At 37.4% G+C, this 16,324-nt stretch overlaps 1 protein-coding gene across 5 annotated transcripts in view; it reads left to right on the forward strand.

Moving 5' to 3' along the window:
- The window catches only part of ube3c (ubiquitin protein ligase E3C), a 169,531-nt gene that overhangs the window by 81,720 nt on the left and 71,487 nt on the right, over positions 1-16,324 (forward strand). For all 5 annotated transcript variants that reach the window (XM_041184414.1, XM_041184418.1, XM_041184415.1 and 2 more), the window contains exons 15-16: positions 9,341-9,445; positions 10,768-10,855. In XM_041184414.1, the coding sequence (XP_041040348.1) occupies positions 9,341-9,445; positions 10,768-10,855 (193 nt within the window). The remainder of the gene's footprint in view (positions 1-9,340; positions 9,446-10,767; positions 10,856-16,324) is intronic.

The raw sequence follows: 16,324 nt of genomic DNA on the forward strand, positions 1-16,324 counted from the left end.
GTGTTGGTCCTCCAGAGAATGAGAATGACAAGTTAATAGATAATAAGGAAGTGGCGGATGAAATGAGCAAATATTTTGCTTCTGTCTTCACTATAGAGTAATAGCTGTAATTCAGGAGGTGGAAGGCAGGGGGAACCTTGGTGAATTTGCAATCACTGTGGAAGCAGTACTGAGCAAACTGGTGGAGCTGTGGGCTGACAAGTCTTTGAGTCCTGATGGACTTCATCCTAGGTCCTTAAAAGAGGTGGCTTATGAGGTATTAGATGCGTTGGTGTTAATTTTGCAAAATTCGCTAGAATGTGGCAAGGTTCCATCAGACTGGGAAGTAGCAAATATAACTCCCCTTTTCAATAAGGGTGGGAATCAGAAAATAGGAAAATATAGGCCAGTTAGCTTGATGTCTGTCTTAGAATTGATCATTAAGGAGTTTATAGTTGGCACTTCGAAAGATCAAGGCACTCGGGAAGAGTCAGAATGGTTTTGTGAAAGGGAAATTATGTTTAATCAATTTATTGGAGTAACATGAGCTGTGGATAAAGGGGAGCCTGTAGACGTACTGTACTTGGATTTCCAGGAGGCATTTGATAAGGTGCCACATCAAAGGCTATTGTGGAAAATAAAAGTTTGTAGGTGTGTATTAGCATGGGTAGAAGGTTGGCCTGCTGGCATGAAATGGCGTATGCAGAAATGGGTCTTTTTATGATTGGCGGGATGTGACGAGTGGAGTGACGAGTAAAGTCCCGCAGGGGTCTCTGCTGGGACATCAAATTTTTACAGCTTATATCAATGACTTAGATGAGGGGAGTGAAAGCATGGTAGCTAAATTTGCAGATAGCACAAAGATAGGTAGGAAAGTATGTTTTGAAGGACATGAGGTTGCATATAGATAAGTTGAGTGAATGAGCAAAAACCTGGCAGATGGAGTATCATGTAGGAAAATGTGAAGTTGTTCACTTTGGCAGGAAGAATAAAAAAATGAGTATTACTTAAACAGAGAACGGCTGCAGAATTCCGAGGTGCAGAATGATCCAGATATTCTAGTGCATGAATCTCAAAAAGTTTGTATGCAGATACAGCAAGTAATTAAGAAGGCTAATTGAGTGCTATCCTTTATTATGAGACGAATTGAGCATAAAAGTAAGGATATTACGCTTCAGTTATACAGGGCATTGTTGAGACTGCATCTCGAATACTGCGTGCAGTTTTGGTTTCCTTTTTTAAGGAAGGGTGTGAATGCATTGGAGGCGGTTCAGAGGAGATTTACTAGATTGACAGCTGGAATGAGTGGGTTGCCTTATGAGGAAAGGTTAAACAAGTGGGCTTGTTTCCACTGAGTTTAGAAGAATGAGGGGTGACTTGACTGAAGTATTTAAGATCCTGAACGGTATTGACAAAGTGGATGTGGAAAGGATGCTTCCTCTTGTGGGTGAGTCCAGAACTAGGGAGCACTTTTAAAAATGGGGCTGCCCTTTTAGGACAGAGATGAGGAGAAATATTTTTTCTCAGAGGGTTGTGTGACTTTGGAACACACTGCCTCTGAAGGTGGTGGAGGCAGGGTCACTGAATATTTTTAAGGCACACTTTTAGATAGATTCTTGTTAGGCAAAAGAATCAAATTTTGAGTTGATTCTGCTTCCGTGAATGCCATTATTTCATCCATACTGAGCGCAAGCATGTTGCAGGCAGTAACACCAACGTGTAGGATGTTGAAGTTGCTATTTTTGAATCTTAATATATAGCCTGTTGAGTTTTATCCAACATGCTTCATTAAAACTTTTATTAGTATTAATGCAAATAATGTTAGTGAGAGCTGCCAGTAGGCAGTATGCAAATATTAACTTCCCAAACTTGTGCTCATTGAATTTCACCTTGGAGCATATTGCTGTGCAAGAACTTCTGTTCTAAAATTAAATTACTGGTCCTTTTGTCCTCCTGGAAAGCTATAATGATCATTAAAGTAATTAATATTTACCATGGCGCTAGAGCTTTGTACTTGCGTTTGGTGACGTTTTATTTTCTGCACTTTGAAATAGATGGGGGAAGACTATATAACCTGTGTAAAATGCAATGAATGCTAACCTGCCTGGATCATTTACAAGATACTCAATTATATACTACTATCTGTGTTGTTGCTGGTGCATATTGCAGGTAGAGTACCTCAAATTCAGCAATCTCATGACTGAGTCCGTGAAGAATTTTGGAACCTTGCCGGTTTGTGAAGTAAAAAAAAAAATCACAATGTCTTAATTCAGTGAAAAAGGGGCGCAGGAAAACCGACTGTTATGATTGGAAAGCATTTTAGGTCATGCTGCTGCTTCCCGCGCATTGGATTTAATAACTCTTTATGCTTTCCCCACTTCCCTACATCACCCTACTCTTTTAAAATTAGAGATTGATCAAGCTGAAATGATGTTTAAAAAAAAACCCTATAGTTGCAACTGAAACTGTTTTTCAGCCATGCAAGATGGTGTAGTACTTGTTGGTAACTCTATTTGAGCTGACTTGGGTCAGCTGCAAGAAGACAAGCAGTGCCTGTGGAACTTCAAGGCTTTTAGAAATCAAGTGCAATGTTTTAAATTAAGCCTCTGAGTCTCTATTTGGGTGGCATCAGTACTGCTTATTTAGTGCATTCATCAAGTACCGTTATGAAGCCGCATACCACACCCAATCTGATCGAACCTTCTACACAGTTCTTTATTGACAGCCGTTAAATCATTATTTATCTTGGAGATACAAAGATGTAATCACTATTGTAAATTTAATTATATTTTTTGCATGTGATAAGAACATTTCTTTTGTCCAATTAAACTTTGTTGGATTGATCAATCTTCTGTAACATTCCTATAATTTTGTGTACTATAGAATAAATCTTCATGATAAAAACAATGATAAATGTAAGCTTTCGACATTTAAACCAAATGTACAAGGTTTTAAAATTCAAGAAACTAACTTAAGATTAGGCTTTTACAAACAATTTCTATTAATTTCCAAAACATTGGTGCCACTTTCTATAACATGCATCCACTGAGTATAAATGAAGTAAAAATTTAGCAGCCATTTTGCACACAGTTGAAACCTCTTAAACTGCAACAAATGCCAAAATAATCAGTTTTTGATCATGATTATTGAGGTAAGAATGTTGGTTAGAATAGCTGGGAAAGTCCCTGAGCTGCTTCAACTAGTGCCTTGGAATCTTTAATTTCTGTCAGAGCAGTCAACAGATCCTTGGTTTGATATCTTATTTGGAGAATGACATCTTTGCCAATGTACCACTTCCTCTGCAGTGCATTCATGTCAACATAGATGAAATAATATCTATTAATCTTTGCCTCCTTTTAATTACTGTTACTTAATTACTTTAATTACTTAATTTCCGAATAAAATCAAATTGCAATACTTTACACCAAAATGCCAAATGGAGGCTGAATGAAGTAGATGTTATTTAAGAATAACTGGCAATAAAACCACCTATTTTGGATTCCTTATTGTTCTTGTCAACGTCATAATTGTTCATGTATGGCAATTTTATTCATTTTGTATTTTATATAAAAAATGCACAGATTTGAAGCTGTGTTGAATTTGTTGTGTGAGGAAACAAGGTAGGAAGGAGGGAAAACATGTCTTAAACAGAGGACGACAAACCGCAGAGGAGGAGGTCTGGAACTGACCAGGCCCCAATCTGAAGAGCTCAAGTGAGGAGCGAGAGCCTGAAACAAGTAGCAACTGAAGTTTGAGGAAAGGGAAAACTGTTGGCATTGGTTTTGCTAATGCTGTACACTGGAGGGCCAGAAATTGTTTTTTAACATACGTTTCCTTACAATTCTTAGTTACAGGGAATTGCTCTTGAATTAAAGTATGAACCAGATGAAAGCAGATTGACAGGTGTTGCTTGTGTCTTTCACTGACTTCACTGATGCTGTTTCTGTAATGCCTGGCCTAGCCAGGACCATCTACCCAGACATGCTTCCAAAATGCTCCTTTTCAGATTTCCTCTAGAATTTGGTGTCAGCAGTTCGATATGTAAAGCGTGAACTGGAATGTGACAGGTCTGTTGTGGATCCAGTCCTTGACCATTTTCAGAGTCTCCATTCAAATGTTCTGATCCACTTCTTTCATCATGAATCAATTGATACGGGCGAAATATCATACAAAACAAATGAAGATACAATAGCAATAAAAACACCTTCAGGCATACCACCCTTCATATAGAAGCATTTCTTGTGTATAATGTATTCTGGGTGGCAGTTGCAATTCTTTTGATGACAGCTGTGTTCATAATGGTTGCAAATCAGGTCTTTGTGCCCGAGCATCCATGCCTTGAGTGAGGCTCTTGCCAGTGGCTGGATGACTTGTTTTGCTCCTCCAAAACTCACCTGTATTTCCACGATGGGTTTGTTAAAATGTACAAATCCGTTAAACACAGAGGCAGTCACTCTGCTTTGTTACAGATTCTTCTGTGATATTCATTAATGATAAAATATGCTTATCTAAAGCATAAGCCTGTGAATTCAGTAAAAATAATAAGAAAAGTGGCATTTATGGAAGAAGAGGACTTGAGAGGAAGATTACAATCAAATCCACTGGATTAGGTTTGTCAATGGATAACATCTGTTGGTGCATTTGTGCTAGCTAGGATAATGTCCCTGGAAGTGTGGACTGATGTGAATACAACAATCTGCCATTGATATTGTGTGTGGCAGTGGCTTGCAGCCTGTGGAGTCCTGTTTTGCACTGAACCAAATTCAAATTTCTCTTTTTTTATTGGTTTTCCTGAATAGCAACTGCAAGCTTCAATGCTGCTCATGCCTTTTTTTCTCTTTGTCAACGCACAGGTATTGAAGACTAAAATAACGCTCCTACTGCTGCTCTAGTTGAGACCAGTTAACTCAGCACAGACTGAGGAACATTGCTTGTCCCTGTGCTTCAACTCTGTTTAACTTATTGACTCACTGGTTTGTCTGAACTTCATTTCAAGTCTAAATAGGAGCTGTGATACAGCTGGTACAAAGCGTAATAACTATATCTCAACACAAATTGTGAGGCTTGGGCTGAATGAATCTAGTCACTGACTTAGAAGTGTGCTAGCAGAACTAATTTCCTATAAGAAATTGCTATTTGGCACACCATGTCCTTAGGTACATGTTTTATCTACAGAATCTACACTTTAACCTGAGCCCAGTCTATAGAATGCCTCAATTGGGTGAGGTTTGTCGAATAATCAGAAATTGAAATCAAGATAAAATGAGAATATAGTGGTAAAAGAAGTGACCATCTCATTGTTGGATTCTATAATAATAACTGTAAATGTTACAAATAATGTGTGAATTTTCATTGGTTACTAGATCGTAAATGACATGGAGCAGGAAACAGAAGTCATCCGAAGCTGCTTGCTTAAAGTACGCATAAAGGAAATGCATTTTCCAAATTGAATACTAGATTTATAGTTTTAGTTCCCAGTGACCCACAACACACTAATGTTCAGTGCAAGTCATCAACTATCTCTTCTATTCCTTTATCACTTCTTTTGTAGGATCAGAACAAAGCTATCTATTTAATTGAAAGAAGTTAATTGAATGAAAATGATCAACTAAGCTTGTATTAATATTGCTAATGGAAGATTCTGCTTGGCCATGTTTGGAAAGAGATGTCATGCTGGAGTTTTGCAGGCACCCATTAATGCCTGCACTTAACCTGATGGGCTAATTAAGGAATGCTTATTCATTCTACAAGTCAGGGATAGCTGCTATTCAAACCAATCAGCTTATTCTTTATAATGTATTGCACTTAAAGAAAGCTGTTAGTGCTGGCAGGGATAGTAACTGATGATGTTTTGATTGAGATGAATATAGTGTTAATATATTAGTAAATTTAAAATTATAATTGGGAAGGCTGGTGAATCATTGTCAAAATAGCTTCTTGTTTTTGACTAATTTTAGTCAATTTATTTGTAGTAATTAAGTCAGAGTTCAGTTTGACTTACAGCTGCTTCTGAACTTAATGCTGCTTTTTGCTTGGGAACAGGCTGTTCTTTTAACTTTAATAGTTATTCAAATCAGCTTGGAGATCACTTAGACAGGGCCCTGGTACTTACTGTAAATGTGGATCGTTTGTTGTTTTTGTAGAGATGCTGCAGTTCATTAGTTAATTGATATGCTTAGGGATTTACAGACAATTTGGGTCATTTATCATTTAATTGATAAAGTAATATCCAAATCTGAATCAATGGGATTATTAGTGCATTATTATTACTTCCATCCAGATTGAAGTGCACCTTGTTATTTTGACCATAACTAGTTCATACTATGTTCAGTATTTGAGTTACCCCTTAAGTCCAATGGTTTGCTTTTTAAAAAGAAGTGTTCAAATTTCAAGTCCTATTAATTTGTGACAGTAATTTTCAAACATGTCACAAATTGTCTTTGGGAATAGTCTAAACAAACATTATCCCCAAAATAGTTTTTAGAAGTTGTAAACTGTTGTATTTTTGAGGGCATTATATTCTTTTTGGTTTTAGGTTTTTTCCAACAAACAATTTAGTTTGGATTGGCTGAATGTAATTTTGTTATATAGTAAGAACAGAATGTTTAAATTATGAGAATTAATTATGCGAGATAGTTATAAGGACATGATTGGCTCAACATTTCAAACTCTGCTCTATGCAAGACTTGACCTTTATTGGGGAAAGAAAACAAGCACTGTATGTATTTTTAGTTTATTATGTCGGCAGTTGACGCATACATTGGCTGACGGACACCATCTGAACAACTTGAGCTCATTCAGCGTAGTGCCAGCAAATTGCTCTCAAGCATGATGCTGCATGCTTGCTTAACAAAATGTTGGTAGCATATTTTTGATGTATACTGTTTTGGGAATAGCAGTGAATGTTACACACAATTATATTTTAGAAAAAATAAATGACTAGACTCAAATGTAAAAGATTGTGCAATCTTTTAATTGTATCAGAGGATTGAAATACCTTTCTGTAAATAGTGCAATTCTGCTAACTGCACAACAGGCACTGTGGAACAAGTGCGCTGCTGCTTGCTGTAAAAATAATAGATACCAGTGAGTGAGTGAGATTCAGTGTACAGGTATAGATGATTTTTGTCAGCACTGCTGTAATGTATAATATAGTAAAATTCTATGTGGGGTTTTTAAACTCTGTACTCTTCATTAGTTGCTACTGTCATAACTTCAAATATTTCTTCAGGTTCTCTGCTTCCCCCCACTCATGCCCTTGGGGTACAGTTCCACAGACACCAGAAGCCTTAAGGCACTATGCCAAAGTAGCCATTTGTCATGTCTGAAGCTAGTGTCTTCTGGTTGTTTGTCCACAGAAAGTAATGTTAGAGTTCAGCCTTGCCTTGTCTTCACCTGAATTTCCAGCAGGGGTCACTGGATACTAATCAGCAGTGGGAATTTATTTGTTCTTGGGTTATGGATGATGCTGGCAAGGAAGCATTGATTACGAACGCTCCATTACCCTGCGAAGGTGATGGCCAGGCGCCTTAAACTGTTGTAGCCCTTGTGCTGCTGATCTTCCCATGATGGTGTTTGGTAAGAAATTCTCAGGTTTTGACCCAGTTAACCTGCTTTTTTCCATTTCCCAAAGCAGTCGTAGTGAGGTTACAATTCCAGTTTCTTTCATGTCAGTCTGACTGAAGTAAACTGACACTGCATAATCTGCCAATCAGAATATTCAATATATCCAAAGTTAACTGTGCTCTTCAGCAAAATATTTTTGTTTTGTAAGTAAGGTCATGAACTAACTCAAATGCTGCCTTCTGTAGCATCAAGAGGATTTAAGGCCATGCCAAGTACACTCTGTTGATATTTCATGTTTTTCTACTTGGCTTTGGTGAAAACTAGTCATGCTGCCATGTGCCCTTGAGAAAACTGTTATTTCTGAGTTGCTATCAACAATAAATCTGACGTTGCTAACATCTAACTAACAATTAATTTTCTTTTTCTATAATAAGTGACTGTCAGAGATTTCTCTTGATTATTGAGTTGTGTCTTAAATTATACAGATTGGGAATAGAATTTTATTCCTGAAAAAGAGACATTTTATCGAAGATTTTGATTGTGCACTCATCAGGACAATTCGCAAGAATACAACGTAAGGCAAAACACCATATTTATACTGTATGGGAAGAGTGTGCTCGTTGTTTGGCACTTGGACTCTGATTGGTAGAGGCATTGCCATGGAGAATGCAACAGTTAATGGTGATTGACAGTTAACTGCCAAGTGTTGTTTGAAATTTTAAACCAGATAGCTTAACTTTGGTCAAGGCATTGCCAGAGTCAAGCTGCTTGGTTTGAATTGGATTCTCTAACGGAGTGCAATTGCCAAACAACCAGCACACTCTTCCCATACAGTATAAATATGTTGTTTTCTTTACATTGTATTCTTCTGAATTGCCCTGATGAGCCAGATGAAAAGCTTTGACAAAATGTCTCTTCTCTTTCAGTAATACTGAAGTTCTTTATTAACACGAGAATTTTATTCAATGAATCTCTAATTCTCAGATAATACGAATGCCATACTGTAATATTGTAGCACAATTTACACTGCAAATATATTTATTGAGATGTGGGAGCTTAAAATTCATAAAGGGTGGAAGCTGTCATGTGTAGAAATATGACGGTTTTTAATTCATTTTAAAAGTTACCTACCCTAATGGAGTGATAAATACATGGGTTGATATTAAACAGTACACATATTTGAAAATGCCAAACAAAAACAGAATTACCTGGAATGCCAAGTTTGTTTTCCAAGTCTCTGCAAATCTAAGCCATAATAGGTACTAAATTAACCTCAATATTATTTAGCTGGGGATGCAGAAAATAACTATATTCCTTTGGCTGCTGGGAAACGTGAGTTTGAATATTTGATAATTAATAGCTGGCTTTGCCTTGGGGTAAGGGGGGAGTGGGGGTGGAAGTAGAAGATAGCTACACATGAATGAAATCCATTTGGGTAAGGTACCTGAAGTGACTGGTGAGTGTGTTGAATTATTCCCAGCAAGTCTTTTGTAACTTTGAGAAAAGAAAATTGATTATGAAAAGTTAGCTTTAAGCGATTTTGTGTACAATGTAATCCTGGAGTACATACCATTCATAAACTGCCCAATCAGCATTCTGCTGTCATGCATTCTTAACTTCTCAGTTAATTCGTTCCTTTCAATCAGATTTTATTTTGTGCATTTCATGATGGAAAGCAGCTATCATCCTTGAGTAATGAGGTGTGCAAGTGAAATAATCCCCAAGTTACCTGTGCATTAAACAATATATTGCACAATGCTATAATTTAAGTCATGTGTTTGTTTCTTTCACGTAGGTGATCTCTAATTTAGTGAAAATGCTGAAGTCAAGAGATACAAGAAGGCAATTTTGTCCTCCTGATCACTGGCTTTCTGATCAAGTTAATATCCGAGCAGATAAGGTGCGTATTTTTCATCTGGATGTCCAGGAGATGAAAGGATTTTGTGGAATACAATTTTAAAGATTTCTGGTTAGACAGATCTTCCCCATTCAGATTTTAATAAATAAATGTGTTATCAGGTGACTTCAACATGATCAGCCCAATGCTTGAAATTTAGAGTGAAGCCAGACATCTGTGGCAGATTCCCATCCAGTGTCTAATGCAGACAAGGGTAGCAGTACTTCAGAGTACTGTCACTGATTGTTCACTTACACTAGTTCACTAATGAAAGCTACACCTGTTCTGAGGGTTGCAACTCTTTCAACTTTGCTCCCTTACAAATCAATGCTTTAACGGGCAGGTTGGTTTTAGCTACGCATTGGATTGCCATTTTCTGGAGAGAGTTCTAAAATTCTACATTCGCTGTTTCCTAATTTCACTCCCAGTAGGTCTGGCTCTAATTTTTAGACCAACCCCCTAGTGTCAGACTCCTCAGTTAGCAGAAATAGTTTCTCTCTCTTTTCCCTTATCTATCCCCCTTAAATATCTTGAAGACTTTGATCAAATCACCCTTTAACCTTCTAAATTTCAGGGTGTGCAACCCTGGTTTGTGTAATTCTGCAGTTTAAATTGCCATCATTTGGTACTCTTGCGTTTATCCTTCTGAGTGCAAGATGAAAAGCTTCAGCAACGTGTTTATTTTCCGCAATATTAAGTTCTATATCACCATGTGACAAGTATAGCTATCCTTTTAAAAACCAATGCTAGCTGCTTCTAACCACTTTCTCCTTAGTTATTAATTTTATCCTTAATTAGAGACTAAAATCTTCCCTATCACAGATGCTAAATTAACCGGCCTGTAATTAGCTTGATTAGTTCTGTCTTCCTTTTTGAAATGAATACTATGGTTTAATCCACTTTCTAATTCTCTTGCACATGTCCACATGTGGATACCTAAAATATAATTTCAGGAGCCATGACAATTTCCTCCCTCTGGATCAGGATTAGGCTGTGCCACACATGTCAGGTGCCCAGCTGACCAAAAAGAATGCTTCATGGCCGGATCATACTGTACAATAGAGGTGGAAGTTAAGCAAGCTGGAGAAATCTTAACATACACTCAAATTAATGCATTACTTACCTTAATTGCTTTAATTTAGCAGTCACTTCAATTGTCAATACTGAATTGATTATTTGAAGTGCCATTTTGTTCTTTATAGATAAACTGATTTCTTGAAATGCTGTGAGACATTTAAAATATATCAATTGTGAAGTTATTGTTTTAAAATCCACTAAAGTTGGAAGACTAATGGTTCCTTATTGTCAGCATCTCTTATTACTAGGTCACACAGCTGTATGTGCCCTCAGCTAGACATGTCTGGAGGATGCGCCGAATGGGAAGGATAGGACCATTGCAATCAACACTAGATGGTAATTGCCTTCCTTTTACTTAAGTTAATTTATGTTGTCAGTATCTCCTTCAAATGAAGTTTATTGCAAAATTCACTGTTTAGTCAATGCAAGTCTGCAGCAAATGCTGTCACTGTTTTTATTGAAAGGAAATGGTAGGATGGATTCATTGTGTTGTTTTCTACTCAACAATTTTTCCTGTACAACCTTGAAGTATGACTGACGTGATTTAATCATGAAGGATGTTGAAATAACTAGAGTGAGGTTAAAAGAAGCTAGGTATTTTGGCAGATGAGTTGCATCAATGTTTGATCATCATAGAGTGTCTATGAATAATGCAAATTTATTTCTAAACTGTATATCTAAAACAGAATCAGCTAGAAGCAACAGTAATCAGAGACAGTTGTGTTTAACCTGTGTACTGCTTTGGTCAGTTCATAATTTGATATACAGTAAAGTCCTGCCCTTTGCTGGGGTTACGTTGTTGGAAAACCTCTCAAAGTGCAAATGTTTTTCTAATGAGAGTCAATTCGATAGGTTCCAACCATCCCAAAATTTGATACATATAGAGAATGAAAGACAAAATTTTTTAATAAATATAAATTTAATAAATATAACTTAATAAAAATAAAGATGTCCTACTGTTTAACAAAAAAAAAAATACTTATTTACCCTTGTAAGTCTGTCCAGCAAAATGTGATGAGTCTGGAGATCAAGTTCCTGGAGGTTTACTTGAATGTGTAGATGGAGGGGAATGGGTGAGGTGATTGGTGTAGATGTAGATGTGGCAGTAGATTTTTTTAAAAAAAGTTACTTTTGACTGCTTCGCTCTTTGCATTTCAAATTTGTAAAATTTTTGGTAAGGAACAACAGCAATGTCAATCACTCGACAAAAGTCTGTGCTTCTTTGCATGTTTGTGTCATAGCCCTGGATTTGGTTCTGATTACTGTGACTCAGACATTTAGACACTGGAGGCAATGTGGAGAAAAGTTGTGGGACTGATTCCTATTCATAGGAATGAATTAAGATTTGTGAAACTGGGCATTTCAGCTTCCAAACTATGTAGTTAAGTAAGGGACGCATGATCATTTCTAAGATAGTAAATCTGGAAAACTGTTGGGGCTTAACACGAAGGGAAGGACTCATGTTGAAGGTCGCCGAAGACTAATTTCAGACTTTGCTACTGAACCATCGCTCCACTTTTTGTAGATCTATGTTTCCCCCTAAAGCTCATTTTATACTATTCTCTATCTTGGCATCTATTCTTGTCTGATTATACCTCTGTGAAACACTTCGGAACTTTCTTATACACTCAATCACTGTATAAATGCAAAGTGTTCTTCACCAAGCAAGTGAATAGCGTATAGAGTGGCTATGGTAGTGGAGGTAAAAACATCGGAATCATTTGAGAGAGTTTGATGCTGTAATAGTGGAGCTGTTGAATTTTTCCTGAACGGATAGGTTGTAATGAGCTAACTGAGTTTCCTCGTCCACATTGATTTTTGATCTTGTGAAATAAAAATGTCCAGTTTTGAAATAGCCATTATTACAACAAATGCCTTCTGATTATCCTGATTAAAGATTTTCTCCCTTTGATTTAAAGATACTGAATGAATTAGTAAAATGTAGATAAGCAAACCTATTCTTGTATTGAATTGCTTTATAATGGATAGACAAGTGCAGTAAGTATGTATGTATTAATGTTGCTGCATGTAATATTTTATTTCATAAACTAATAAGAAATCAGACAAAAACTTGCTTCATGATATTAATTGTGTGTCTAATCTTTCTGCAAAATGGACAGAATGTTATTCAGTTTATTTTAAATTTTACTTTCATTTTTAGTAGCTTTGGGTGAGTGTACTCCAAGTTCTAAAATAATTTTTAAAGCAATTATGCCTTTAATGTTAAATCCTTTGAATTTTGAATCTAGTTCAACTAGCAGTACCGTGTGAACCAAACAGATAACAATGTGTGTATGATTTGTTTAATGCCACTTGACTCCATATGGAATAAACCCAATTAGTGTGAAAGTACTGTTGAAGCACATATGGCTGTGTTTGTTTGGCCTTTTTCATTTACTTAAATGGCAGCCACTAGAATGATAAATAGACTGCATTGACCAGTGGAGAACGTATTTCTCGTAAAAGATAGAAACTTGATGGAGAAATGCAGATAAAATTGACTAATTGAGCAGAATAATTGAGCTCTAGTAGCAGGATAGTGGTTTAGCTTTGCTGTACAGGCAATTTTTGTTTAAATGCTTTTAACCCTTTGTGAAAAAAAAGTTGAATTAATGAAGAATATCAACCTGGTAACTAATTTTCTGCCAGATTTTGTAATCGGTGTTGATGTTGTGATTATATCCTTATTCTTAGACAGTGCATAGCATTGACTGGAAGGTAAAAGTTCTAAAGTGGGGGAAAAAACATACAGAATTTTAAAAAATTCTTCTTATGAAGTAACTTCCAAAGATTTGGTGATACTTTCCTGCACAAGTGCCATTAACAACTTTGTGCCTAGCTATGAATCCTTTTATCTTCATCAAGTAATCTTGTATTGCCTCTAATTTCCAATTTAGGTGAGTAATAGTGGATGGTATGCTTAGCTTTGCAGTTTTTTTAAAGCTTCTGTTGCTTACACTCTGTACTGTATGTAGAAAATGCAGTTTCTAAGGCAGAGTGTTGGGCTTCCTGAGTTTGGATCCCATTCTTGTTATGGTCAAACTGTGACATTCTGTGAAGGAAAGCTTTTTTCCTCAGATTAGGGTTGGGGTAAACGTGAGAAAATGAAAACTCCATGAGGTAGATTATTTTTCTGAGACATTAGATTGCGAAAAGAAAACAAAATCTGTCCTCTGGATCAACCTTCTGAATAAGGAAGATCTGAGAAGCTTGCTGCGATGATACACACAATACGAATTAGGAGCAAGAGCAGGCCACTTGGCTCCTCGAGCCTGCTCCGCCATTAAATAAGATTGTGGCTGATCTGAATGTAACCTCAGCCCCACATTCCTGCCTGCTCCCGATAACCTTTAACCTCTTGTTAATCAAGAGTCTATCTACCTCTGCCTTAAAAACATTAAGATTCGGCTTCCACCCCTTTTTGAGGAAGAGCATTCCAAGAACTCTCCACCCTCTGGGAGAAAAAATTTCTCCTCATCTGTCTTAAATAAGTGACCCCTTATTTTTAAACAGTGACCCCTAGTTCGACGTTCTCCCACAAAAGGAAACATCCTCTCCACATCCACCCTCAAGATCTCTCAGGATCTTAAAGGTTTCAATTAAGTCACCTCTTACTATTCTAAACTCCAGTGGATACAAGCCTAACCTCTCCAGCCTTTCCTCATTAGACAACGTGCCCATTCTTGTTATTAGTCCAGTAAATCTTCTCTGAACTGCTTCCAATGCATTTACATCTTTCTTTAAATAAGGAGACCTAAACTGTACACAATACTCCAGATGTGGTCTCACCAATGCCCTGTACAACTGAAGCCTAACCTCCCTGCTTTTGTAATCAATTCCCCTCACAATAAATGACAACATTCTATTAGCTTTCCTTATTACCTGCTGCAACAAAAACAGAAAATGCTGGAAAAACTCAGCAGGTCTAGCAGCATCTGTGGAGAGAGAGACAGAGTTAATGTTTGGAGTCCCTATGACCCTTCTTCAGAGCTAAAGAGAAGTAGAAATGTGATTAAATTTATACTGTTTAAGGGAGGTGGAGCAGGTGAAGCTGGATAAAAGACCAGCGATAGGTGGGGACAAAGGAGAGATTGACAAAGCAAGCATTGTGTGCAAGAACAACATGGTACAAGTAACAGATGGCCCTTTTGGGGATGGGTGAGGGGAGGGGGTGGTGGTGGTGGGGTAAAAAAGGATAGAAAATGGGATTGAAGGGGGAATAACAAGGGGATAAACAATGGATAAAAATAAATAAAAATAAGTGGATAAAAAATGAAAATGAATATAGAAAAAAGGAATTAAAAAGGGGATGAGGATAGAGGAGAGCTCATGGTCTGACCTTGTTGAACTCAATGTTAAGTCCAGAAGGCTGTAAATTGCTTAATTGGAAGAGTTGGTGCTGTTCCTCCAGTTTGTGGTCGGCTTCACTGGAACATTGCAACAGGCTAAGGATGGACATGTGGACACGAGAGCAGGATGGTGTGTTGAAATGGCAAGCAAGAAGAAGGTTTAGGTCATGCTTGCGGACAGACCGAAGGTCTGATTACCTGCTGTACTTGCATACTAACCTTTTGTGATTCATGCATGAGGGCACCCAGATCCCTCTGAATCTCAGAGCTCTGCAATCTCTCACCATTTTTTATTCTTCCTGCCAAAATGAACGATTTTGCACATTCCCACATTATACTCCATTTGCCAGGTCTTTTCCCACTCACTCATCCTATCTATGTCACTTTGTAACCTCCTTACACCTCTTCACAGTTTACTTTCTATCTATCTCTGTGTCATCTGCAAATTCCCCAATCATGCCCACCACGTTCACGTCCAAATCGTTAATATATAACACAAACAGCAAGGGTCTCAACACCGAGCCCTGTGACATCACTTGTCACATCCTGCCAACCAGAAAAAGACCCATTTATGCCAACTCCTTGCTTCTTGTTAGCTAGCCAATCTTCTGTCTATGCCAATATGTTACCCCCTACACCATGAGCTTTTATTTTTTGCAAGAACTTTTGATGTGGCGCATCATCTAATGCTTTCTGGAAATCTAAATACAGAACATCTACTGTTCCCCTTTATCCACAGCACATGTGACTCTTTCAAAGAACTCCAATACATTGATTAAACATGATTTCCCTTTTACAAAACTATGTTGACTCTGCCTGATTGCCTTGAATTTTTCTAATTGCCCTGCTATAATAATAATAGCTTCTAACATTTTCGCTATGACAACTGGCCTTTAGTTTCCTGCTTTCTGTCTCCCTCCCTTTTTGAATGAAGGAGTTATAATTGCTATGTTCCAATGTAATGGAACCTTCCCCGAGCCTAGGGAAGTTTGGAAAATTAAAACCAGTGTGTCAACTATCTTACTAGTCGCTTCTTTCAATACCTTAGGGTGAAGTCCATCCGGACCTGGAGATTTGTCAGCCCACAGCCCTGACACTTGCTCAGTACCACTTCGCTGGTGATTGTATCACATGATGATATCACTTTGTAGACTCGTCCATCTAACTAGCTAATCTGAATGACAAATTTGGGATTTTATTTGGTCTGCTGCTGAAAGTGTATAAATGTAGCACTCTGGGATCCGGTACTAACACACTGTTGTTTTTCTGTTTGAGTGTGTGTGCTTGCATAAATTTGTTCTTGAGATATGATGGTGAACAGGGCTAACTTGTTTCACAATGGTGACTGAGGCCAAGTGATCCATTTGCTGTGGCATCTCTATCTAGACTGATTTTATTAATGGTTCACTGAATGAAAGCGCAACAATAGAGTAGCATGGCATCTACGGAAGGGGTA

Source organism: Carcharodon carcharias, chromosome 3 (assembly GCF_017639515.1).
Source record: "Carcharodon carcharias isolate sCarCar2 chromosome 3, sCarCar2.pri, whole genome shotgun sequence".
NCBI classification, from domain to species: Eukaryota; Metazoa; Chordata; class Chondrichthyes; order Lamniformes; family Lamnidae; genus Carcharodon; species Carcharodon carcharias.